Genomic DNA, 24,751 nt, shown 5'->3' on the forward strand with positions numbered 1-24,751 from the left:
TACTAGAGACACCTGTTATCTGTTTTACATTGAATTTATGAGGATATTATTTCCTCAGAAGAACCTATTTTCATTATATTAACATAGTAGCAAAAGCAACGAAAAGAGCCTGTGTATTCTCCCATTCGGTGTTACAGGTACAGGAACCTTTATCGGTTTTGCAATCGATCCAAATAGAGAAACCTCTACGGAAGTGACTTGTCATGCAGCATTTGGGCTTGATTATATATAAGAAGAAATATAAGACGCCCACGTGCTGTGTAACATCATAAAGCGTGCAGTTTGCGTTAGAATTGTTATTTTAGAAGCCTTGTTTTGATTCTGTTATTTCTGGACGTGACGCAACGAGATTACCGGTTTCTGCCTCTTCCGCGTTCCCGTCCAATCACAGCAGCTTCCTTAACCGGAAGTTTTGAGTGAATCGAACGCGGGAAATCACCGGAGTCGTCATAAAGAAGACAGGGTAAAGAACTGCACTCCTAAATATCACAATAAATAGAATGTGCTTGATTTTGCTGTCGCGTTCATAACGTAAGGTACTTAAGTGTCGTTCGAAGTTTAACATGTATGTTAAACTCTTACATTTATAACTGAACAGTTTACGTAAAAGTGGCGCGCTGTAACCCTTAATGCGGTATTTAAATGTGCATATATTCCTGTCACGTCGGTCCGGTTTAATGATTGTGTCTTGTTGCACAGGCAGGAGTTTGGCTATAACAGAATGAAGGTCGTAACGTGTGAGATTGCGTGGCACAACAAGGAGCCCGTCTACAGTCTGGACTTCCAGCACAGCGCGGATGGACGCGTTCGTCGCCTGGCCACAGCCGGAGTAGACACCACAGTCAGAGTGAGCACACGCAGAGCACGTCCCTCCTACTGTCCTTTCATATTCAGGCTAAGAAGGGTTGCTCTTGGGAAGTAAACCAACGACGAAACAGCTAAAGGGGAGAAAACTCTCTATATACATGTTTTGTCACCAGAGAAGCATGTTTATCACCAAACTGCACTTTGTTATGCTGATTAAAAGGTTTATCAGTAATTGTTGTTGTCAAAGCACCAGCATGTTGTTATAAATCCATCTCCTGGGCACTGCCTAGGTGCCCAGGAGATGGATTTATAACAACACATAACCCCAGAAAGTGATCCCGGGGGCCTCCTTTGGGCAGCCCCCTCACCCGCATCTCTCCATCACTGCATGTGCTGTAGCATGTATGCAGGTTCCACTTGTGCAAGTGTGTTTGTTTCGGGCCTGCATCTCTATATGTATATGTTCAATAATGTGGGACTGTAAGGGATTGTATTATTATTATTATTATTATGAGTGTCAACAGGGTGATGTAGATGAGTTATTGGCCGTTTGTCCTGATTTTGCTGCAGCTGTGGCGGGTTGAGATGGGCTCAGATGGGAAGGCTGCAGTGGACTTCCTGTCTAATCTAGCAAGGCACACCAAGGCTGTCAACGTGGTGCGGTTTTGCCCCAATGGCGAGCTGCTTGCCTCTGGAGGAGACGGTATGTCACACACACATTAAGATCTCTTGTATTAAACGCCTAGGTCCAACTTTAAGTATACAAAAGTAATGCTATGCCCCAGATTAAATCACTTTAGCTGAGTGTGTGTGTGTGTGTGTGTGTGTGTGTGTGTGTGTGTGTGTGTGTGTGTGTGTGTGTGTGTGTGTGTGTGTGTGTGTGTGTGTGTGTGTGTGTGTGTGTGTGTGTGTGTGTGTGTGTGTGTGTGTGTGTGTGTGTGTGTGTGTGTGTGGTGTTATTGGGCACAGATGCTGCTATTTTGCTGTGGAAGCTGAATGACAGCAAGGAGCCGGAGCAGGTCCCACTGTTCCAGGAGGACGAAGATGCTCAGCACAACAAGGAGAGCTGGTCCGTCTTCAAGACACTCAGGTAGGCAAGAACAGAACACACACTTACTACCTACTTATTCCACTGAGAACCTGGAGGATCCCGTTTGTCACATCAGGCAATTTTAAGCTCATTTTCATGTCTCTAAGTCTTTCACCATCTCTGCATCACACACTCAGACTGGTCCGTGTCTCCACTTGTTTGTAGGGGACATATCGAGGACGTGTATGACATCTGCTGGACCCGGGATGGGAATTCCATGGTGTCTGGATCTGTTGACAACACTGCCATCATGTGGGACGTCAACAAAGGTAAGCTGAGCCTTTTCTCTTTAACTTCTATTTGGTTCCAGAGATACACAGTAGTTTGGTATTGTGTGATGAATATATCTGTAATAATATCATCATCATCTAACTTCAACTCCTTATCTGACTGTGTGTGTTTAGGACAGAAGCTGTGTATGTTGAACGACCATAAGAGCTACGTGCAGGGTGTGACCTGGGACCCTCTGGGGCAGTACGTTGCCACCCTCAGCTGTGACAGGTAAGAAGAAGGACACACACTGTGGCGTACGTTTTCTCTCCAACTCTTGCTGTGTCTTGTACTGACTGTGTTGCTTTGTGGCGCTCTGCTCTCCTCCCTCTCAGAGTGATGCGTGTGTACAGCGCTCACACCAAGAAGAAGGCTTTCTGCGTCAGTAAGATGAGCTCTGGGCCGCACGGCGAGGGGGAGGTCAGTGTTGGCGTGACCTTAATGAGGTTTATTGGTACAGATTTTATGTCGCTTATGTGAAAGGAATGATTTAAACGCTGGTACTGCATTGCTTCTCTCTTACTCTACAGGTCAAGCAGTATAGGATGTTCCACGATGACAGTATGAGGTCATTCTTCCGGCGCCTCTCCTTCACACCTGATGGCTCGTTCCTGCTCGCTCCAGGTTTGTGGTATAAAAACAAACCCAACGTTTCTTATGTTGTTTTATTTCTCATCAGAATCGTATTGAGATGCTGTTCTTGTTTCCCTTTTCTTACCACAGCGGGGTGCGTGGAGGCGGGCGAGAACGTTACGAATACCACCTTTATCTTTTCCAGGAAGAGCCTCAAGAGGTAACAGTGCAGTATTCATATTTAGACATTATCCCATAATGCATCTCTAATGCAGTAGTTAGTCGATGTTAATTATTCTGTCGTAATTATTCTGTCTTTTAGACCCATAGCCCACTTACCCTGTCCAGCCAAAGCCACACTAGCAGTGCGATGCTGCCCTGTCTACTTTGAACTGAGGACCAAGAAGGGAGAAGGTAAAGATTTATGCCCCATTAGTTTAGAGAAACCATTAGTATTCTTCATGCTGTCTTCTCTTGCGCATTTTCTTCATTTTCCCTCCAATTCCGTCCCACAGATGGTTCTATCCAAACTCTCCCTAACCTCTTCCAGCTGCCATACCGCATGGTGTTCGCAGTGGCATCTGAGGACTCTGTCTTCCTGTACGACACACAGCAGACCCTTCCCTTTGGCCTGGTGTCCAACATTCACTACCACACTCTCAGCGACCTGGCCTGGTAAACTATCGGTCCCTTTGCTTATTCTGAACTATTCTAAAACCAAAACTGTACGCAGGCGTAAATAAGAAGGTGAATGATGTTCAGTTCCTTTCTTCAGTGAGTCACTAAGCACAATAGCAGGGCCCCGGCTGTACATTTTAATACAATGTAACCATTACTTTTGTATTCTATCAATTGACTTGTGGTTCCTGTTTAGGTCTGGTGATGGTTCCTTCCTCGCCGTGTCTTCCACAGACGGCTATTGTTCCTTCCTCTCCTTCTCTCCCGGGGAGCTGGGCACCCCTCTGAAAGAGCCCCCCACCCTGGAGGTCATTGTCCCGTGCACTGGTCTTGAGAAAAAGGGTAAGAAGGCTTCAGTGGCTAAGAACCCGCCTGTCGCGCCCCAGCCGCCAAGTTCTGCCCCTGCCGCCACATCCCAAACCAGCCAGAGCAAAGACGCCCCGTCCACGACCCCCTCCACAGACGAGAAGAAGACCACCCCAAAAACCAAGCCTAAGCCTCAGCCCCGTAGGATCACCCTCAACACCCTGGAGGGCTGGGGGAAGCCCTCTCCCGCCAAAGCAGCCGTCCCAGCACCTTCGACCCCGACACCTGGGAGCACGAGTGCACCCTCCACTCCCAAACGGAACGCCCCCACCATCGCCTCCTCCTCTACAGCCCAGCCACGCACCGCCCCGCTTACGCCCTCCACCCCTAAAATCATCAAAAGTGCCAGCACCCCTGGGCCAAGCGCCCCAAAGCCCACCACACCCAAGGGACCCACCCCGAGGTAAATACAAGAGGAGTTATCATGCAACACTACACACAGTACATAGAAAAATATGTTTTTATGTCTGGATTGTGGTCATTTCTGGACACGATCATCATAATATGATGACTCTGCCCAGAGACAATCGAAGCTCTGTGTGTGTTTGGTTTATATTTGTGACTTGAAACATCTGCGTGCCTTGAATAACCTACACCAGCGAAGTAGAGTGTGTCCATGCAGAAGGGTTTATTTATTTTCAGGCTTTCTACCTTTTGTGTTCCATGATCTCTATCGTTAAACTGACGCGTGTAATCATTTTCATAACAAAGCCGCACACTTGTGCTTTTTTCTTGTCGTCTCCAGGCGAGTGTCATTGACTCCTGTCGCTCTGCGGTCTCCAGCCGGCAGCTCGCTCCTCGCCACTCCCTCCTCCACCGAGAAGGCTAAACATGGTAAGACTTTTTGGCTGCACACACACGAAAAGAGTCTGAGCGCACACAGGCATCTGATTCACTGTCAAGTGAGGATGAAGAGGATATGGAGCTGGAAGCGATGGCCAGGTCTCGCCTGTTGAAACAGCAGCGTGAGAAGAGAGAGGCCATTGACTCTCTGTTTCGCCATGTGCTGCTGTACCCTGTGGCGGGTGGTTGGCGTCATCTGCTCCAGGGATTGGCACTGATTGACAGCCTTCTGAGAAGCAGTGCCCAGCGACCTCTAGTTGACGCCCTCTCCTTCACTTCTCTAGATACAAGCTCGGCTTCCCATTTAAACCTGGTGTCAAACCTCTTGCAGCGTCACCAACAGTCCCAGGATGGAAAAGGTTTCTATGGCAACCTGCTTTCCCCTGCCTCCACCCCCTCTGTGCCCCCATCCCTGCTCATTGAGCTGCTGGTGTCCTTATGCCTGAGGTTCCTACGCTCTCAATACCCATCCTACCTGTGCCTGGGTCCCCAGGACCAGCAGGGTAACAGGGAGGTTCAGGTGAAGAGTGTGGAGGTGCTGACCCGAATGGTGAATGAGCTTGGCTTCTAACACAGGGACAAGAGGGTAACGGGGCCCGCTTGGAGCCCATCCGAAGACTACTCTCAGAATGTAAAGTACAACAATATGCCCTGCTTACTCTTTCTACATCCATGTATGTCACCCAGAGGGTGCTGGACAAGGGAACACCCAGAGGTGTGGAGCTCCTGGATGAACTGGGAGGCCTGTCAGAGGAGAGTCTGGTCAATCTGGGAACAGGAGGGGGTCAGGAACAGTTTCCCTTACAGATGGAATTACTGAAACTCATCCAGGCTCTCATCGTTCTGGAGTACCACCTGTGGCCTGGTGGGGCTGCCCCCTCAGTGGGGTCAGGTGGAGCCTCTGCACAGCCTTTGGAGCCTCGTGACTCTCCCACCGTCAGCACCCCACTTGCTCGTGAATGGCAGACTGCAGTCCTTTTCCAGCAGTCCATCAAGGCAGCCCAGTATGTCCCAAGCCACCCCATCACAGCCCAAGGGATGTTTGTGTCCGCAGCAGCCAGGGCTCTGCAGCCACACTACGGCTACGCCATGCACCCCCACTGGGTGTCACTGCTGTGCTCCACTCTGCCCTACCTGGGTCGCTCGCTTGGCATCATTGTGGCTCCGCTTATTGCCCAAATCTGCAGGAACCTCGACGAGCTTGTCAAGCTATATGAGCATGATGGAGGAAAGACTAATCAAAGGTACAAATATAACAGACTTGGCTTGTGAGTGTGAAACTGTGGTGTCTAACAAACAGAAACCTTTTCACCTCCAATCCTGTGGCCTGTTTTACTGTAAATGTGCCTTGATAGAATGTTTTGTTTGTGTCTGTTGTCTGATTAGCCTCGGTGGGAGGAGGGAAAACATTGCTCCTGACTACTCTCTGACTCTGCTTGAAGGCCTGACCACAATTACACACCACTGTCTATTGGACAACAAGAAGGTGGGAAAAGATACAAACACACACACATACAGCACTCACAGATTCCATACATCATTGAAAATATAAATTCTATTTCTCTTTCCTCTTTCCTCTTTGATAGTCCCTGGTTGCCTGTGACCCAGCAGATGTCCGTAATGCTCGCAATGCTGTGATTGAGGCACTACCACAAATGCTCAGTAGTATGGCGTTGTTATGGGGTGTTATCAGGAGGGAAGAGAGTCAGAGGAGGGCGTCTGACTCTGTCCAGAGTGGCAGACACACTTCCACATCCGTCTACTTTAGAAGCACTAAGGTGTGTATCTAAGCCGTAATGTTTGCATTTTCAATACCTTCAAACCTTCTAGATACAAACATACGTGGTGACAGATTGCCTTGATGTCATGTTCATGTGTAGATCCTGCGGCAGAGGATACTGGAGTTCCTGGTCCCTCTAACAGGGCAGTATGGGGTTCAGTTCATGGCTTCAGTGGGAGCTGTGTGGAGCAGCAGGAAGAGTAAGAGGAGACACAGGAACAAGGTAAGGACTGTAACGAAGGTTTTAAGATGTTTTCAGGGCACCTGTTGATATCTTTGCTCTTCTGTTGTCTGTAGGTTTTACCTGTGGCCAGTGAGCCTCGTCTGACCCTCGTAGACCTCGTGAAATCGTTGGACACCTTGTCTACAGACGCCATCCTACACTTGGTTAAGGAAGTGGTGAAAAAGCCACATCAAATCAAAGGAGACCCTGTATGAACTTGTGCTTACATACATACATACAGTACTCTGATCATGCATTCTCCAGGATGAAGTGCCCTGAAGTTAATTATGGAACATTTTCTTTCTCTTAATCAGAAGTCCACCCTGGTTGATGTCCCCGTGTTGCAGTTCAGCTATGCCTACATCCAGAGGTATATAGGAAACTACAGCACAGGTCCCTGCCTCTGGTTTTATAAATGTACACTTTCAGTATTCATCTCACTGTCCCTGTGTTCCTGTATGCAGCGTCTCGGCTCAAATCCTGCAGGACAGTGTTGCTTCCCTCCTCAGTCTCCTACGGGATTCTATTCAGCTCAACCTGGCCCCACCTGGTCACTTCTTACTGCTGGGGTTGGTGTCATTTTTGCATATTCAAACTTCATGCAAAATATTGAGTTGCTGTAGTTTTGTCTCTGTGTCAACGCTCCATGTTTTCTCTGTGTTAATAGAAAAACATTTATAAGCAGTAAGAGATATTTTTAAACTTGCAGGATCCTCAATGATTTTGTGAACCGGCTCCCCAACCTGGACAATAAGAAGGACTCTAAAGACATGCAGGTATTAAGTTGATTAGCTAATAGCAGAGGACAGTCAGTATGAAACACTGTTGATAGGCTGAGATTGGAAATATGTGTTGTGTGTGATACTGATCCTGATATCATTATGTAGGAGGTGACCCAACGGATCCTGGAGGCAGTAGGCGGGGTTGCAGGCTCATCCCTGGAGCAGACCAGCTGGCTTAGTCGCAACCTTGAGGTCAAAGTTCAGCCACAGGTTTATCCTGAGGCGGAGGAAGTAGATGATGTGGATGCTGATCATCATGGTAATAACCATAGCATCTACATTCTAACTTCAAGTTCAGTTCCTAGGGAGTCAGCTTAGTCTTCTCTCTGAATGTTACCTGATAGTGTAGAGGCCTTAAACTAACTATGGAAATGTATCCAAATCCATCTAGAAGAGGAAGTAGCACGGATAAGTGATGCAGCTGGTAGAGGTGCAACTGAGGTAGATCTAGTAGGACAGAAATGATAATATGCAGAGAATCTGCTCAGGGTTATTTTCTTTTCATATCGTGAAATTAACATGTGTTCCTCCTATACCCATGCGCTGTATGATGAGCACTCAAGCACAGTTAGCACCTTAGGGCAGCTAGCAGAGGTAAGACAAGCATTATTCTGTGCACATACAGTCACAAGTGAACTCAAACTTCCTTCTATCTCTGTGTCCAGATTCAACAGCTCAAGCAAGCACGATGGTTTCCTCCTCTGCGCCCTCTGTTTATAGTGTGCAGGCGCTCGCCCTGCTCGCAGAGGTACGGCTTTGTGGTTGTACTAAAAGGGAATGAATGGGGAAGCAAACCTTAATGTGAGATTATTACTTGACACACTTTCTTGCTCCATAGGTCTTGGCACCACTTCTGGACATGGTGTATCGCAGCGATGAGAAGGAGAAAGCAGTTCCCCTTATCTCCCGACTCATGTATTATGTTTTCCCCTACCTGAAGAACCACAAGTAAGCTCCACCTAATGACGCCGATGTGTTGTGATGCTTAGTAGTTTTTTCTCCTTGGTCCTTTAATTGACTTTTTTTGTATGGTAGTGTCTACAACATGCCCAGCTTTGAAGCGGGGGCTCAGCTGCTGAGAAATCTAAGTGGCTATGCCTACACCAAAAGGGCCTGGAGGAAAGAGGTCTTTGAGCTCTTCATGGACCCCATGTTCTTCACCATGGATGCCTCCTGTGCACCCAGGTTAGAATGAGCATGCTTCTCCTTCACACAGAGGTCACATAACAGCCTTAAACAATGGTGTACAGTGTTTATACGTGAGTTATCTGAGATCAACAAGGAAATGAAAGATATTTGCATGTATGCAGAAAATTACAGAAGATGAGTGAGACTTGACTCTTGTTCACTGTGCTCTATTGTCCACAGCTGGAGATCCATCATTGACCATCTGTTGACTCATGAGAAGACCATGTTTAAAGACCTCATGAGTAAGTACAGCCTTGTGTGTTGTGTCATCCAAAAGACCCAGATTGATCCTTATAATACTGAGGTTGCCATGTAGAACCATGGAGATTGTTCAAAGTTGCGGAGTGTACAATCAGAGACATTAATGATTACTTGCTCTTTCAAATCTTAATTCATCTTTGCTGTAGGCATGCAGAGTGGCTCCCTGAAACTGTTTGCCAGTGCAGACCAGAAACCCATGCTGCTGAAGCGCCAGGCATTTGCCATGTTAAGCGGGGAACTGGATCAGTATCATCTCTACCTGCCCCTTATCCAAGGTGAGCCACTGGATATTGTATTAGATGTTTCTTGTGTGGGTGTCTCTGAAGTTTAAAGAGGAAGTCAGACAAATTGACTGACTGGACCTTCCTCTCTGTCCAGAGCGTTTCACTGAGGCTTTGCGTATGAACCCGAGCCCTGCTGTCTGTGCTCAAATATTCCTGATGTTCCGTGTTCTCCTGTTACGAATCTCACCCCAGCACCTCATCTCCCTTTGGCCAATCATGGTCACAGAACTGGTAAGATAACAGCCCGGTTTTAAGCAAAGAGAATGATGTACAGTTTGTGTGTTGTATTTATCGTAATGGGGATTTTATTTTATCTTACATTTGTTTTCCAGATTCGCGTATTTTCACGTTTGGAGAAAACACTGCAGGAAGATAAAGAAGTCTCAAAGTGAGTTCATTATCTCATCTTCAAATTGATGTTTCATTTGTCGGCCCTATTGATTCCCTCACTCAGAATACTAATGAGAGACTGTCCCCCATTACGCAGGCTGGCTAAAGTGGTGCGTGGAGCCATTGACCGGAATGGACCTGTGAATTTCTCCCAAGCCGAATTAGACATGTACCTCTCAGCCTGCAAGTTCCTCGACACCTCTCTGGCTTTTCCTCCAGAAAGGATGCCGATCTTTCAGATGTAAGAGCACCAGCCAGAAGGACTTACATTTGTCCTCTTCTCTATATTTTTTTCTGCAGTATGTTTTGTATTGAAATATTGTGTCTGTACCGTGTGCAGGTATCGCTGGGCTTTTGTTCCTGAGGTTGATGTGAACCGCTATAGTGGCCCAGAGAGCGCATTCCTAGATGGAGAGCAGGAGTGTACGCCTCATGTTGTCAGAACACTGGAAAGGATACAGCAACGATATGGGGTAAGGTTGAACATCTTCAAACTGCGAAAATGGTCAGATGGTGACGATAGAAACAATTATGTTTCATGCTATATTATATGTTTGACTTGGTTTGACTACATCTCCTTCCTGTGATTCTCCTGCATGTATTCCAGGTATTTAATGGGTTGAGTGAGGAGTCGTCCACAGAGCATTTGGAGTTCCCCCTCCTGACCCAAAGCTCCCTGTCCTCCATCACCCAGCTGGTACCCTTTCTTTCCACCCTTTGCTGCTCCTTCCAAGGTCCCCCCCTCAGCAGCCCCTCACTGAAGCACCCATTACCCCACCACCCAGTAGTAGACTACCCAGCAGCCAGCTCTGACAGGGTCCTGAAGAAGCTGGAGCACATCACTGAGGAAGAATTCCTGGACTCCATGGAAAGCTAAGACTCAAGCATGAAGCTTTCAGGAACTAGTCCATCCTCCCAAGCTATGAAATCCCTGACCTGCAGCCATATGAATGGAATACGTAGAATAGGCATAGCAACGATGATGTTTGAGGGTTGATTGATAAGTTCTAAGCCTCTTAAGAAAATAGAATTCAAAGATGTTATCCTTATTTATTTCACAGTAGAATTATATTATTATCCTGGTCTCACAGAGGGTCTTTCTGTTGGCTATCAATCCATCATCTGAGGTGAGAAGCACTTTGCACAGCGTGTTCCCCATCTCTTAGGGAGGCATAGAAGGTGTCAAGGCAAGTACATAATCACTGAATTCTGGGCTAGTTTGTCCATCTCATTTGTCTGCAACTCACAACTCTGAGGTAACTGCAGCTTGAAGGTTGTCGTCACTTAGTAAAATTAATACAGCTGGGGTGTAGTTAATGTATAAAATTGTGTGCAAAAATAATCTTTTACTTGTAGCCATTGCACTTTATGCGTCAGGTCCAGAACTTATCAATCAACCCTGGTATTGTGAACTTAAATGGAATGTGTAACCTTGGCTTGTCTCCTGATGAATACATTTTCTTTTGAGGTGTTGTCACTCATTCTGCACTTGAAAAGCTAAGGGACTGTACAATACTTATTCTTTCCAATGGGATTTTTGGATATTTTAAATTTAAGTGAAATATAATAACAAATGCCTGTATAGTGCTTCTGTTGTGTAGTATTCTCTGAGTGTCGTTTCAGTTACAGCTCATTCACACTGAGACTGATTCATGATGTCTAATCTCTAGTTTTAGACTTTAACTGACTAATCACTGAGCGGCAGCATGATCTGGAATAGATTTTTATGAAGGACGCTTTGAGATCAGACAGTAACATTTGTTGCCATGCAGAATTTGAGAGGGTGACACCAAATATCAATTTCACTGTGAAGAAGCATATATGTGTTAATGTGTTCTTTGGCTCCTATAGCTTCCATTAACCACACTGCCTAGTGCTAGTAAATGTCTGCCTGACTGTAGAATATAATGCAAGATGACACGTAAGAGAGATTGGTTTTCTATTTGGTATTTGATGGAAATTATAGAAAGGCACCTGGTAAAGCTCAATGTTAGTAATTTTATGGTTGAGTTAATAAATGTCAGTTATGTACAACAGGAAACGTCTCTACAAACATGACTTGGTTGTACCGTGCTAAAATACTGCTTGCCATTTTTGGTGTTTTATTCAAGGGAAATCTTTATTTTCAATCGTCTTTGTTTGACATAGCTGAATGTTAGTTATTTATTTTGGATCCTTTAAAGAATATGTCGTGTTTAGAATTAATAGAAAACCTTCATTAAATCAAACCAGCTCAAATGTTGTGTTTTCACTGAACTGATTTGATTTGATTGCCTGTTTTATATTTTATAGGTTTGCACAGGGTTAAGATGACTTCAGCTGAGCTGTGGCAGTACAGCATGTGTTCTGTTTCATGCACATTATTCATCTTGTGACATCACTGTACATTAAATGACTTCACAACTTGTTGCTCCCCAATCTGGACAAGGTATTTCTAGTTTCAAAGATGTCATAGTGAAGCCTGGACTGACTAGCCAACACTAACAGAGACACACACATAAACACCTTGTGTTTCCTTGGCACAGTTGAGTAATTTAGTAATCATTTTAGTCGAATTTTTTGGGGATTTCAGCACTGTTTTCCAACGTTTAATCTTCAATTTAGTTTCTATGAGTTCCTATTTCATTCAGTTTTGGTTTCGTTTTAGGGAAATAGAAAGAAACACACCCTTAACTGGTCCGAAATGGTGGTAAAGAGTTACTAAACGCTAAAATATTATTATAAATATAAAGTATTGAAACAGATATAAAACCAATATCCCTCTCCCTCTTGTTTTGCCTCCCCTTAGTTGCGTTGTAGCACTTCGTTTGCTTTAGCGTGTGTAAACTGTGCGGCAGGGCGGTAACTCGCAGCAGGGCGCAGCAGTTCTGACAGCATATACAGTCGCACTTAGTTGTAGCTGTGTAGAGATGGCGGAGCAAGCCGACCGCGGTGTCCCACTCAGTACGGTAAGAGCGCTGTGTGTGCGTATGTCTCGGTGGCGTTAAACGCCGTAGTGTCACTGTGTGGTAATTGTGTAATGTTGTGTTTGTTTCCCTCATAATAGCCTGTGCGTGTGTGCATGGTTAAGGAGGCGTGTGTAGTTTGACTGGGCTAGCAAAACAAGTCAACGGATGTTTTTAGCGATATCATGCGAGTTTGTTGTCAGTGTTTGGTCATTTATTTATATCGGGGAAAACATATAATATTTACAAAAATAGCTGCCAAATCGACACACAGGCTTGTTAAACTGCTCTTTGGGAGGACATGGGATCAAAATCACTGCGGTGTCAGTCTGTTGTGTTTTCCTGGCCAAGTTTGACGTTTTGTGTTGCGCAAGTTGCTGCACTTACGGTAAAAGCGCCACTCTTCATAGAACACAACAGTCTAAAGAACATACAACCACTATGTGTAATCAGTGTTTCCATCGTCTTGTTTATACACACACATGTTGTCTGTCTAAATATACTTAGGGGAATGATTATAGACAAATTATTCAATATTCTATAAATGGTGTTGGTTTATAAGATAAGATACAATAAAAGTTTATCATCCCGATGGGAAATTATTGTGCAACAGTTACAGTACAGTGGAGAATGAATATACATTGGTTTGTTGTTGTTTAGGGCAGTCATTGGTTTTAAAGAGGGAATTCATTACAAAAACATATTGGTTGATTATTCCTACCTTGCTGCACCCGAGTTCCTACATGAAACACGCCACACATGATGACACTTTTATTACAAAAGAGATCAAACCATTACTGTACTGTTCTGTTAAACTATTATTGTCTTATACACATCGCACAAAAAGTTCGGAAATTTGTGTTTGATAGATTATTTCTCTGTTGTAACAATGCTTCTTGTCAATACATTTTATACCTTAGGAAAGCCTGTATAGTTCCCTTTTAAATGGTTCCCCATATGTAAGGAACATGCATTTGTAGGATGAGCAGCACAGCTGAGTATGTGGGTTGCTCTCATGAAAAATTTGCCAAAGATTCTCTGCCAATGCCAAACAGGTTATTCTGCTGTTGCTATTGACTCTTGTTTGGTGGATTGGATGATTGAAGTCTATCAGTAACAAGGAAGAAACAAGACATATTGGCAATTTTACAATTTATTCATTCACCACCAACGTTAAAACCTGAACCCATGAACCTTACCTGGCGTCCAGCTGGTCCCTCTGAGAGCCTGGATAGAGGGAGGGTGGGTCACAGTTCTGTGGGTCTTAAAACCTTCTAAACCTTAAAACCTTTTAAACCTTAACACCTTTTAAACCTTTAAAACCCTTTAAACCTTCAAAACCTTCTAAACCTTTTAGACCTTAAAACCTTTTAACCTTTTAAACCACCAACCTTTTAAACCTTCAAAACACCAACCTTTTAAAACCAAGACCAGGCTGGTGACCAGCATGAGGAGGAGGTGCCAGACTGTTGTGGCTGTGTGTGGTCCTTCCACACGCTACTGAGGCTCCTGACCGTTTGTTAAATGAATAAATTGTAAAATTGCCAATACCTCTTGTTTCTTCCTTGGGGAACCATTTAAAAGGGAACTAAACAGGCTTTCCAACGGTATAAAATGTATTGCCAAGAAGCATTGTTACAACAGTAATCAACAACAATAATCTACCAAACACAATTTTCCGAACTTTTTGTTAACACTAGCAGATGGGTTAGAATCAGACAAAGTGGCTGAGCTGTGACCTTAGATGACCTTAATTATAATTGTTAATATTTTGAAAACATAGGCGTCACAAAAGCAGCACTAACAAATGGCACATTGTTTTTATTTGAAGAATGTCTGTAAGCCAACGTCACTCTCATCTTGTCAGGTTTTGATGAACAATGATAACTATTACTATTTTCTTGTGTAGAATGTTAGTTAATGTTACAGTTAACTTCTGTAATAAAGCATTCCTCATGGAGAGCCTGAGAGCCTGCCTCTACTGTAACTGCACCAATACAGGTGCAACACAATTCAAGTTAAATTTCACTTTTATTTCTCTTGTTCTTCCTTGTTCACCATCTGTAGTGCCTTTTGATTTGTTCCACTTTCAGCTATGCCCCAAGTTTCTTCACAGCAATTCCACCAGCCACAAACGGCTGTTCGGTGCCATAGCCGAGCTAATAGGTGAGTCTCATTACATGCAAATATGTATTCTTAAACGAGTCTTTTATCCATTCTGTCAGTCATCTCAAACCTGTTTGGCCAGGTCTAATGATGATGATGATGACGAGTCTATTGTGTCTATTGTGTTTGATCTGCATTGAAGCTTTTCCGATCATGATGCGTTCATTGCGGGGCTGCACAATTAAGGAAATTCAATTATATTGGAAATAAGCCGGCGATTACCAAATTGTAAGTAGTTTATTTAACTATACAATAGTTTGAGGAAGGCTTCATCTTATGGTTGCGTTTGGGTGCCTGCAGTGTGCTATGGTAGTCATAGTATAAACACACACATACATGCTCCAATTATAGAAGTCGTTTGGGGTTTGACTCAAGAGCTTGGTTCAATGCGGTTCAACTTCCATTCTGTCAAAACGTTATAGGAGGGGCTTTAGTTTCTTTGCTCTCCATGACCAATAAGCTGATGTGTGTGTGTGTGTGTGTGAAGCCTGTGTCTCTATGTCCCCAGACAATGCCTACGATCCTGATGTCAACGCTAAGCAGTTCTGGATTGACAAGACTATGCTGCATGAACAGGTATGCCTCACCTTTATGGATAATGGAAATGGAATGGATCTGGAAAAGATGCGCAAGATGCTCAGGTGCGGATGCTGCTTCCTCTACTCTGGATATGAATGTGAAAAATAACATTTCTTTATATATAACCATGTGACTGATTTGATATCCATACCACACAGCTACGATTGACCTCATAATGACCACTGATATAAACTAAACGCTCAAATAATCAATGTCTATGACCCATGATCATTTATACTCACCATGAACATCTAACTTCCCCCTCAAGCTTTGGGTTCAGTGACAAGGTTGCTGTAAAGGGTGTTGTTCCAATTGGTATCTATGGAAACGGTTTCAAGTCCGGCGCCATGCGTCTTGGACGAGATGCAATTGTCTTCTCCAAGTCAAAGGCCACCTCGTGCATCGGGATGCTCTCCCAGAGTTACCTGGAAGGAATTTCCGCCGAGCAAATTATGGTACCAATTGTGAGCTTTAAGAACACAGAAACAAACTATATCCTTTATCTGCTGCTGCATAAAAGTGTGTTTCTTTCTTTCTTAAGATTATATGCTGTGTATATGAATTGTAAATGGAATGTGTGTGACTGACATGAACCTTCATGGGCAGCTTCCCGAATAGTTTGCATTATTTAAGAATTTGAAGGAGACCTCGTTTGGGGTTTTCAGTAGACCCCGCTCTTTGTCATGCTTAGTGCAGCAGCTCTGTGTCATAGTCCAGTTGGGTGTTGTCCTTGACTTCAGCTGAACTCAGTGTGGCAGAGGAGCAACAGGCCAGTCTGGATGACATACTGCGCTACTCACCATTCCAGACAGTGGCAGAACTCCTCACTGAGGTCAATGCCATCAGACCCCCCTTTTCCCAGAATAGCACAGGCACACGGATCCTCATTTGGAATCTTCCCAGGTCTGTCTGACACAAGTACACACACACTTGCATTTTTAGCACAATTGTCTCAAAATGGACCTTAAATGCTCTGTGCTAATAGTTTGCCAGCTTTGTAGCGTTGATAACACAGAACTGACTATCTGCCCCTATGTTTTGTCTTCAACAGTACATCAACTGGAACTACAGAGTTTGATTTTGAGACGGATCGTTATGATATTCGACTTCGATTACATACAACTGAGGTCAAATCATATGTCCCTGAGAGTGAACTCTCACTGCGTGTAAGGAATATGAATGATTCATGTCTGAATATGAAAATGCGTTTGACTGTATTGTGTCAATGTCTGGCAGAATTTATATTTTTACTACAAACTACTGAGGAGTTTCATCAGTTTAGATCTTAAGTGTTTTTCAGATCCCTTTTATGAGAAATCAACACTTGACTTACCTTTGCCTGCCTTTGCCTTTGTATGTGACTCATTGCTGATTCAGCCAATGAGGGTTAGTAAACCAAGTGAGGCAATGTTTGCGTAATATGCTGTAGAACAAATCTGATACAGAGTACAGAGTACACACATGATTTAGGCTATCGACCCGACTACAGTGTTTACAACAAAATATTTGTTGTCTTAATTTGTGCCTGGTAGGCAAGACTATTACTATTAAAAGTTGCGTCTTTTAACGTTTTAGGCATATTGCAGTATACTGTACCTGAAGCCTCGAACGCAGATCAACGTACGTGGCCGAAAAGTCAATACTCAGCTGATCACCAATAGTCTAGCCTTCATCAAAAAGGACAGCTACAAACCCTGTTTCCTGGGCGTATCCTTTGATCATATGCAAGATCAAATAAATGCCTGATAATGTATGTTTACAATATTCTGGTCTAGTGAGTGTATCTTTCAGCTTTGAATTTCCCTTAAAGTTTAATGTCAGAACAAACGCATTCCTATCACTTTTGGGTATAGCACCAAAAGCAGAGACCACTGCGGCATTATGATGTACCACAAGAACCGACTCATCAAAGCTTATAAACGCGTGGGCGGCCAGCTAAGGGTGAGAGTGTATGTTGTTTTGAGGGTGTGTTATTTACAATTGTTCCATGTCTTATCACTTGTATTGATTGTGTTTTTGTCCCTTACAGGCCCTTGTTAAAGGTCTTGGAGTCATTGGGGTCATAGACTGTAACTTCCTGGAACTGACCCAAAACAAACAGAGCTTTAGTGACAATGATAAGTACAGGTAGTTGCATCTGTATTGAACTCGGTTTAATCAGAAACTCAATGAGTCAAGGTCCCTTCTTGATATTCAAACCGGTGGCTTTAGCATCCACCAATATGACCATGAAACTGAAAAGCAGCTTTCTGTTTTGCCTGATTTCTTTGTACAGGAAAACAATCAACAGTTTGGCCATTAAGTTGGATGAATACTGGAAGGAAATCGCCCACAGGAGAATGCAGGAGAACCCAAACAACACCATACCTGTAGAAGATGCTACGTTAGTACATGACTGATCATGCACATATTCCCACATGCACAGACAGTGTATCATAATGTGACAAGAAATCATATTTCTATGATTGTTTGAATGAATTACTCTCAAACAAACTCACACAAAATCATTGTTTGTGAGTTTGTTCTTTCAGAGGGAATGTTGGTAAATTATTTAGACCTGGATGAAGATGGGACCTAATATGAAGATGCACAAACATTTCCTTGTCAAAACATTTTCAGTTTCTGCGTGCTGTTATTTTTTTTCTCCTTCTGTGTCTATAGGAAGCGAGCAGAAATAAGCTGGATGCAGTGTGACGATTGTTTGAAGTGGCGCAAACAACCTGATGGGATCAGCAGCAAGGGCCCAGAAAAGTGGTTCTGCTATTTAAATCCTGACCCTGAGTTCAGGTTAATCAAAGATTACCTACATCTCTCTTGCAGTCGTTCCTTTTGTGACAGAAACTAATGATTTATGGAAAAAAATCAGTCAGCCTATAACCGATTTTCATTCAACACATAAACAACAGAAGTATATCTCTTCATTCATGCACACTCAGTGGATTATGTTATTAAGGAATGTTATGCTAACTTTCATGTTTAGGAGCTGCGAGGCAGAGGAGGAAAGTGAGGATTCTGAGGATGAACAGCCATACAGCAAGACCTACAAACAACAGTGGGTTCCATTGATTTTTGCACAACGTCTGCCCCTGAATGTAACTCTGATTGAATAGTTGGACTCAATAAGAATGTTATACTGTCAGTCAATAAGTGGAATGTTCGCTGTTGAATTATCTGATCAAGTTTATTGTTATCGACTCTCTGGCTTATTGTCCTCTCATCTGTCATTTATTTGTTACAGTGAACGCACAGAGAAAATGAATCAGGAGGGGGAGAGAAAAAGGGTAAGAAACACATCGGCTGCTGTAAACTGTTGAATGTGTTTACATACCGGGTTTCATATATTCTGAATTGTCAGGGACTGTCTGTCCAAAACTGAAAGTCATATCCACGAAATTGATGATTAATATTTCATTAGGGGCTATGTTGAAAATAAAATAAATAGAATTTAGAATTATTCAAGCAACAAGGCAAAAGTTGTTCGTTTTGAGAGAAACAATTTAAATATTACGGTGATAAGGTGGGAATATATACTGGAGAAAAGTTGTTTTGATCGCTCAAAATGAGCATTTTTTACTGACCTGCTATAGATTGAATCAATATTGTACAGAGCTAATTGTAACCCATTTGCTATGAACTGAAACAATTAATTCTAATACAAATTACCTCTTTTCTTTAACCGTAATGAGAATTTACAACAATGATTCTATTGATGTGACAGTGTGTCTGATATTATTTCTGTCAACTTCCTTCTAGCTTGAAGACGAGCAGAAGCGTCAGGAGAAGGAGCGGTTGGCTGCTCTTAAAAAGCAAAATTTGGATCTGATGCGTTGGAGTGCAGACCTGAAGCGCCAGTTACGCGGAACCCGAAAAACACAAAACAAAGCCTCTGTGGAGGGGGCTATACCCAGTACATACTGGGCCACTGGGACCACCAGGGGAAAATCCAGGAGGGAGGGAACAGAGGCTGATACTTCAGAGAGCACACCCAAAAGACCTCGAGTGAATGCGCTCCAAAGAGCTCGGCCCCACTCTAATCCCTTAACCATTACATTTAGTGACAAAGATAATACTGATGGTGGTGATAAGGATGATGATGAGGATGTTATCATTTTGGGGGTTTATACCCCTTCATCAGAGAAACCAGACAATGATTTGATCAAGACGGAGCAAAAGGAAAACGACGCTGACCCGCTGATGGAGAACTTTGCTGCCTCAGAGGAGAATGGTCCAGGATCGGGCTCTGCAGGACTCCCATCCGCGCTGTTCACCGCTGCAACCCAGACAGAAGTACCTAGTGGAAATGCACATGGACATACAAGTGAGGTACAGAAACTGCACAAGCTCATGCAGACGACAGCTCAGGAGAGAGATTTGTTGAAAGAACAAGTGGCTCAGCTTACTGACCAGCTACAGAGCATGGAGACCAGACTTCAAGTGTCTCAGGCCACGGGGTCCACACACCAGCCAGAAGAAGCAGAAGAAGCCCGACACTACAGAAGCCTGCTTGAGGAGGCCAATCAGAAGATTGATGAACTGGTTAAGGAGAAAGAGGCTTCCATGAATGCTCCTAAGGCCTATGAAGAGGAAAGGAAACAGGAAAATGATGAGATTGCGTTGCAAGTTGACCATTTGTACAGACAACTGGATCAAAGCAACAGGGAGAGGGATGAGTTACGCTCACAGGTGAGACACGTCTATCCTCATTTATCAGTCATGACACGTAATTGCTGGACAGCGCTGCTCAATCCCACAATGACTGCAAGTCTGAAAAGCAGCAGCCTGACCACAGAATATGACTCACAAAATAATTTACTTTAAGAAATGCTCAACTAGAGTTTTTACTTTGTTGAAAAGTTTTGCATTACACACACTTTACTGGTTGTATCTTTGCTTTTTATACTTTTTTCTATTCAATTTTTATTGACTCTTTGCCTTGCTTCCCCCTTTTCGCGCCATTGTTTGCATAACCACCAGTTGGCTCGCCTGGAGGAAGAGAAAGCAAACCTCATATCCCAGTGTGAAGAGCTTAAGTTGAGCCTGCAGAGGCAGAGCTCACACACTGAGGGAGATTGCTCAACTCCACATACTGAACATAATTCCACAACACAAGCAGTTCCACAAGACTCAAGAGGGTCAGAAGCAGCTGGCTCAGCTTCAAGCTCTGGTGCATCCAGACACTTACAGGTGAGACACGTGAAGACATGCTTCACTGTTAAAAAAGTGCATAGGTGAAATAGGTGCACTGGTTGTATCTTTGCTATTGATCCTTTTCTCTCCATTGTTTGCAACCAAGTGTGAAGAGCTCAAGTTGAGCCGCTCAACTTCACACACCGCACGTTATCCTCAAACACAAGCAGTTCCACAAGACGCAAGAGGGACAGGAGGCTCTCGCACACCGTCAATCCCTGGTGCATCCAGAAGGTAGGTCTGATGGAAGATCAATCACAATGTTTGATTTATCATGTATGATAAGGTCATTTATCAACTCAACACCCCAGCAGAATAATACAGGTTTGTTTTTCTCTCTCTCTCTCTCTCTCTCTCTCTCTCTCTCTCTCTCTCTCTCTCTCTCTCTCTCTCTCTCTCTCTCTCTCTCTCTCTCTCTCCTTGTCTGGCTCAGTCTGGTGCAGCTGAGACAGAATGTGGGACATCTTCTTTCTTATTTTGTGCCTGCTCTGGACCTGGACCAAGCGAATTATGAGTGTGACGTCATTGATGAGATCCTTGTACAGGTTCTTTCTGATGAGGAGACTCTGGCAAAGATAGGCAAAGTTTTTTTGTAAATATTTGATCGGCTCAATCATGAAGTTTAATTTAATCTTTTTTCAGTTATGACTTTGGAGTTCATACTGTTTGCATGCTTTATAAAGAGATAAAACATGCAAACAAGGCCAAATCATGTTTCCCAATAAACTCACGGCATTGACACACTGGTTGGCCTGACGATGGCGCTGTAATAACCACTTCCTGATATTTTTGCCAGTAACTAAGTAACAAAATGTAAAATCTAATATTATATATCTATCTATCTTTTTTTTTGCCATATTACATTTTTTACAATGTTTTTATACCGTACAAATGTTAACATGTACAACGTCTCAAGCCAGGTGAAAGTTTACTCCGTTTTCTCTTATTCTTTACCTTTTTGCTACAACTGCCAAAGCTAAGAGGGAATGGCTTAAAATGACTCCGTTTCACAAATGAATGATTGTATTGTAACCAAACTTGGTTGGTTAACATGTGCTTGTATAATTATGTGGACATCAGTAACATTTGTAGCAATAACTTTGGAACTGGAATGGTACAATGAAATGTTTTTTTTGGTTTGTCAGCCAGGTTGCAGGGGAGAGATACACGTGGTAGTGAGCAACATAGGATCAGAGTGAGAGGATCGCTTTTATTTAACGGTTTGTTGGAGCACGAGTGTGTATATTACTAAGTGTAACAGCAGGAATGTACTTTAAATATGTTGTGATATTAGTTGGCAAGGAATGCTTTAGGTAAAGTATTCAAGCTTGCCTTTGAATTCCCTTGTGCTTAGATACTGAGTCTTATTGTCTCTAGCTGCTGGTCCAGCCTAGTTACCGGCGAGAGATGGTTTTTTTTACTCATTATTTTTATTTGCTCTATGTTCTATCAATCTTGTCACTTTTCTTACTTTAATATCCATTTATTTGAATAGCTGTGAGTAGATACCTCAGGGGTCGGAGTCATCCATTTGCTCATCATTTATAAGGGGGCGGAGTCAAGTATCAAAGTGGAGTTACTGTAAGATGGCTCCGTGGGTGCTGGCTGCCATGTGAGGAGCTCCCTACTCATGGCCTTATGCAGGGTTTTGAAATGACAGAAGAAAAAGATTGTTGTTTTTTTAGTTCTGTAATATGAATGTACCAAAAAAAATACATTACAAACAATAAACTCTTCTACACACTAACTATTTACTACACATTATCTATTGTAACCCATTAACCTGTGTGAGTACACGTGAACCTGTGTTGATTGAACGTTTCTCTTGGTCTTTCCCTCCACTTATTCACTTTGTGGCTCACTGAAATTACATAAAGTTAAAACATATACAGACACATGCACAAGATGTCACCATCAGGTTGAGCAAAAGCAACAGAGAAATCTTTTTTTTACTATTTACTCATCTTCAAAACTTTACATTTCCATAGAGTGATATATGATATTGCATTATTGTTACAAGTATTTAAGTTTGTATGACATCACTGTAGTAATTAAATTACATTACTTTGTTAGAGTGATGGCATCACTGTTGTTTATTTAAGTAGTTTTACTGTTGGAAGTAGTAGTTCCTTGACCGTACATTTGATTGTACATATGAGCGCATATTTGTCTCATCTTGCGCTTGACAACTGAAGAAGTGACACATTTATATGCTGAAGAGGAAGCATGACGAGCCACTACACCAAAGAAACCAGACTTTGACCCGACCAAGGTGAAGAACGATCGAGAGAGAGAGCGGCTCTGAACCACTGATGGAGAGTTTGGGTGATGATGCTGTGGGTGTTGCCTCTGCAGCACTCCCATCTGGGCCATCCACTTCTGCAACCCAGACAGAAGTATCCAAAGTAAAGGATGAACGAGAGGGTAAAGGGAAAAGGAAACAAATAGAGGTTAAACATCAAACTGAGAAGGAGAAGAGAACAGCGAGAAACGTGCCAAATGGAGATGGACATGCACAGAGTTTGAAGGTGGCCACCCAAGTCTTCAGTCTTGAACAGAGAGACGTCATGCTCATGCAGGCAACAGCCCAGTAGAGAGATTTGTTGAAAGATCAAGTGGTTCATCTTACTAAGCAGCTACACAACATGCAGACCAGACTTCAGGAAATGTCTCAGACCAGTGTAAAGGTGTGCATGCATCAAGCCAGCCAGACAGAAAAAGCAGAAGAAACCCAACACTACAAAAGCCTGTTTGAGAAGGCCAAACAGAAGATTGATGAACTGATTAAGGAGAAAGAGGCTTTACTGTATGCTGCTGAGGCCAATCCCAGCGCTACTGCTAATGAGAAAAGGGAAATTAAACAGGAAGATAATGAGATTGCATTGCACGTTGACTGTCTGACCCGACAACTGAATCAAAGCAACCGGGAGCGGGATGAGTTACACTTACGGGTGAGACACGTTAAGACATGCTTCACTGTTGAAAAAGTGCATTTGAAATAGGTGCACTGGTTGTATCTTTGCTATTGACCCTTTTCTCTCCATTCTTTGCATAACCAAGTGTGAAGAGCTCAAGTTGAGCCGCTCAACTTCACGCACTGCACGTAATTCTCCAACGCAAGCAGTTCCACAAGAGGCAAGAGGGACAGGAGCCTTTGGCACAGCTTCAATCCCTGGTGCATCCAGAAGGTAGGTCTGATGGAAGATCAATCACACTGTTTGATTTATCATGTGTGATAAGGTCATTGATCAACTCAACACCCCAGCAGAGTAATACAGGTTTGTTTTCTCTCTCTCTCTCTCTCTCTCTCTCTCTCTCTCTCTCTCTCTCTCTCCCTCTCCTTGTCTGGCTCAGTCTGGTGCAGCTGAGACAGAATGTGGGACATCTTCTTTCTTATTTTGTGCCTGCTCTGGACCTGGACCAAGTGAATTATGAGTGTGACGTCATTGATGAGATCCTTGTACAGGTTCTTTCTGATGAGGAGTCCATTGTGTCAGGACTGAGGAGCGAAGCAAAGAAACAATGAAGGAATGGTCAGATGTAAATATTTGATTGACTCATTCCTTTGAGGATGTCCTCCTCTTCAGCTATGACCTTTGAGTTCATATTGAAAGGAAATCTGCTTAATGAGCATTCAGACAAAGCATAAATGATACAGTGTACTCAAAGCAAAATTGCATGTCTTGGTTTTCTCTTAAAGTTCTCAATAAAGTCTTAACACTTTAATCGCTGTGTCAATCACTTACTGTTTTAAATGTCACAGTATAGACATACTATGTTTCAGTTGGTCTGCCAAAGTAATCTTCAAAAAACAAATGCATCCTGATGTGAAGTGAAGCTTCTTCCAGCTCGTATTCATTGCCAAGTTACCAAAGGAGGTGAGACAAAAGGTTAAAGGTTAAAAATGCTTTGGATTGAATACAAGGTACTTCTTTAAAGAGATTTGGTTGTTGGTAAAATATATGCCAGGAAGGTGAATTTCTAAGGCATATCAAGCAAAACTGAGAAAAAACACGTTTTGTTTGCTTTACTAGAGACACCTGTTATCTGTTTTACATTGAATTTATGAGGATATTATTTCCTCAGAAGAACCTATTTTCATTATATTAACATAGTAGCAAAAGCAACGAAAAGAGCCTGTGTATTCTCCCATTCGGTGTTACAGGTACAGGAACCTTTATCGGTTTTGCAATCGATCCAAATAGAGAAACCTCTACGGAAGTGACTTGTCATGCAGCATTTGGGCTTGATTATATATAAGAAGAAATATAAGACGCCCACGTGCTGTGTAACATCATAAAGCGTGCAGTTTGCGTTAGAATTGTTATTTTAGAAGCCT

General features: G+C 43.2%; 1 protein-coding gene and 1 pseudogene across 4 annotated transcripts; both read left to right on the forward strand.

The window, feature by feature from the left end:
* Positions 1-421: 421 nt before the first annotated feature.
* On the forward strand, positions 422-11,918 carry LOC143007647 (protein DOP1B-like; annotated as a pseudogene).
* A 511-nt stretch (positions 11,919-12,429) lies between these two features.
* Positions 12,430-24,116, forward strand: LOC143007674 (MORC family CW-type zinc finger protein 3-like). Of its 4 annotated transcripts, none has more exons than XM_076159103.1 (17): positions 12,430-12,483; positions 14,574-14,646; positions 15,155-15,287; positions 15,494-15,717; positions 15,972-16,128; positions 16,277-16,391; positions 16,801-16,932; positions 17,047-17,166; positions 17,255-17,352; positions 17,501-17,608; positions 17,887-18,012; positions 18,206-18,277; positions 18,464-18,506; positions 18,979-19,908; positions 20,200-20,409; positions 23,473-23,600; positions 23,767-24,116. In XM_076159103.1, the coding sequence occupies exons 1-17, from the start codon at positions 12,445-12,447 to the stop codon at positions 23,936-23,938; spliced, it is 2,880 nt and encodes a 959-aa protein (XP_076015218.1). In that variant the 5' UTR covers positions 12,430-12,444; the 3' UTR covers positions 23,939-24,116. The 4 variants fall into 4 exon arrangements, with proteins under 4 accessions (XP_076015218.1, XP_076015216.1, XP_076015219.1 ...); XM_076159104.1 differs by lacking the exon at positions 12,430-12,483 and adding an exon at positions 12,590-14,481; XM_076159101.1 differs by lacking the exon at positions 12,430-12,483 and having other exon boundaries at positions 12,589-14,646.
* The last annotated feature ends 635 nt before the right edge of the window (positions 24,117-24,751 follow it).

Source organism: Genypterus blacodes, unplaced genomic scaffold (genome assembly GCF_046128005.1).
Source record: "Genypterus blacodes isolate CSIRO-AG114 ecotype Tasmania unplaced genomic scaffold, CSIRO-AGI_Gbla_v1 ptg000093l_1, whole genome shotgun sequence".
In the NCBI taxonomy this organism is placed as follows: Eukaryota; Metazoa; Chordata; class Actinopteri; order Ophidiiformes; family Ophidiidae; genus Genypterus; species Genypterus blacodes.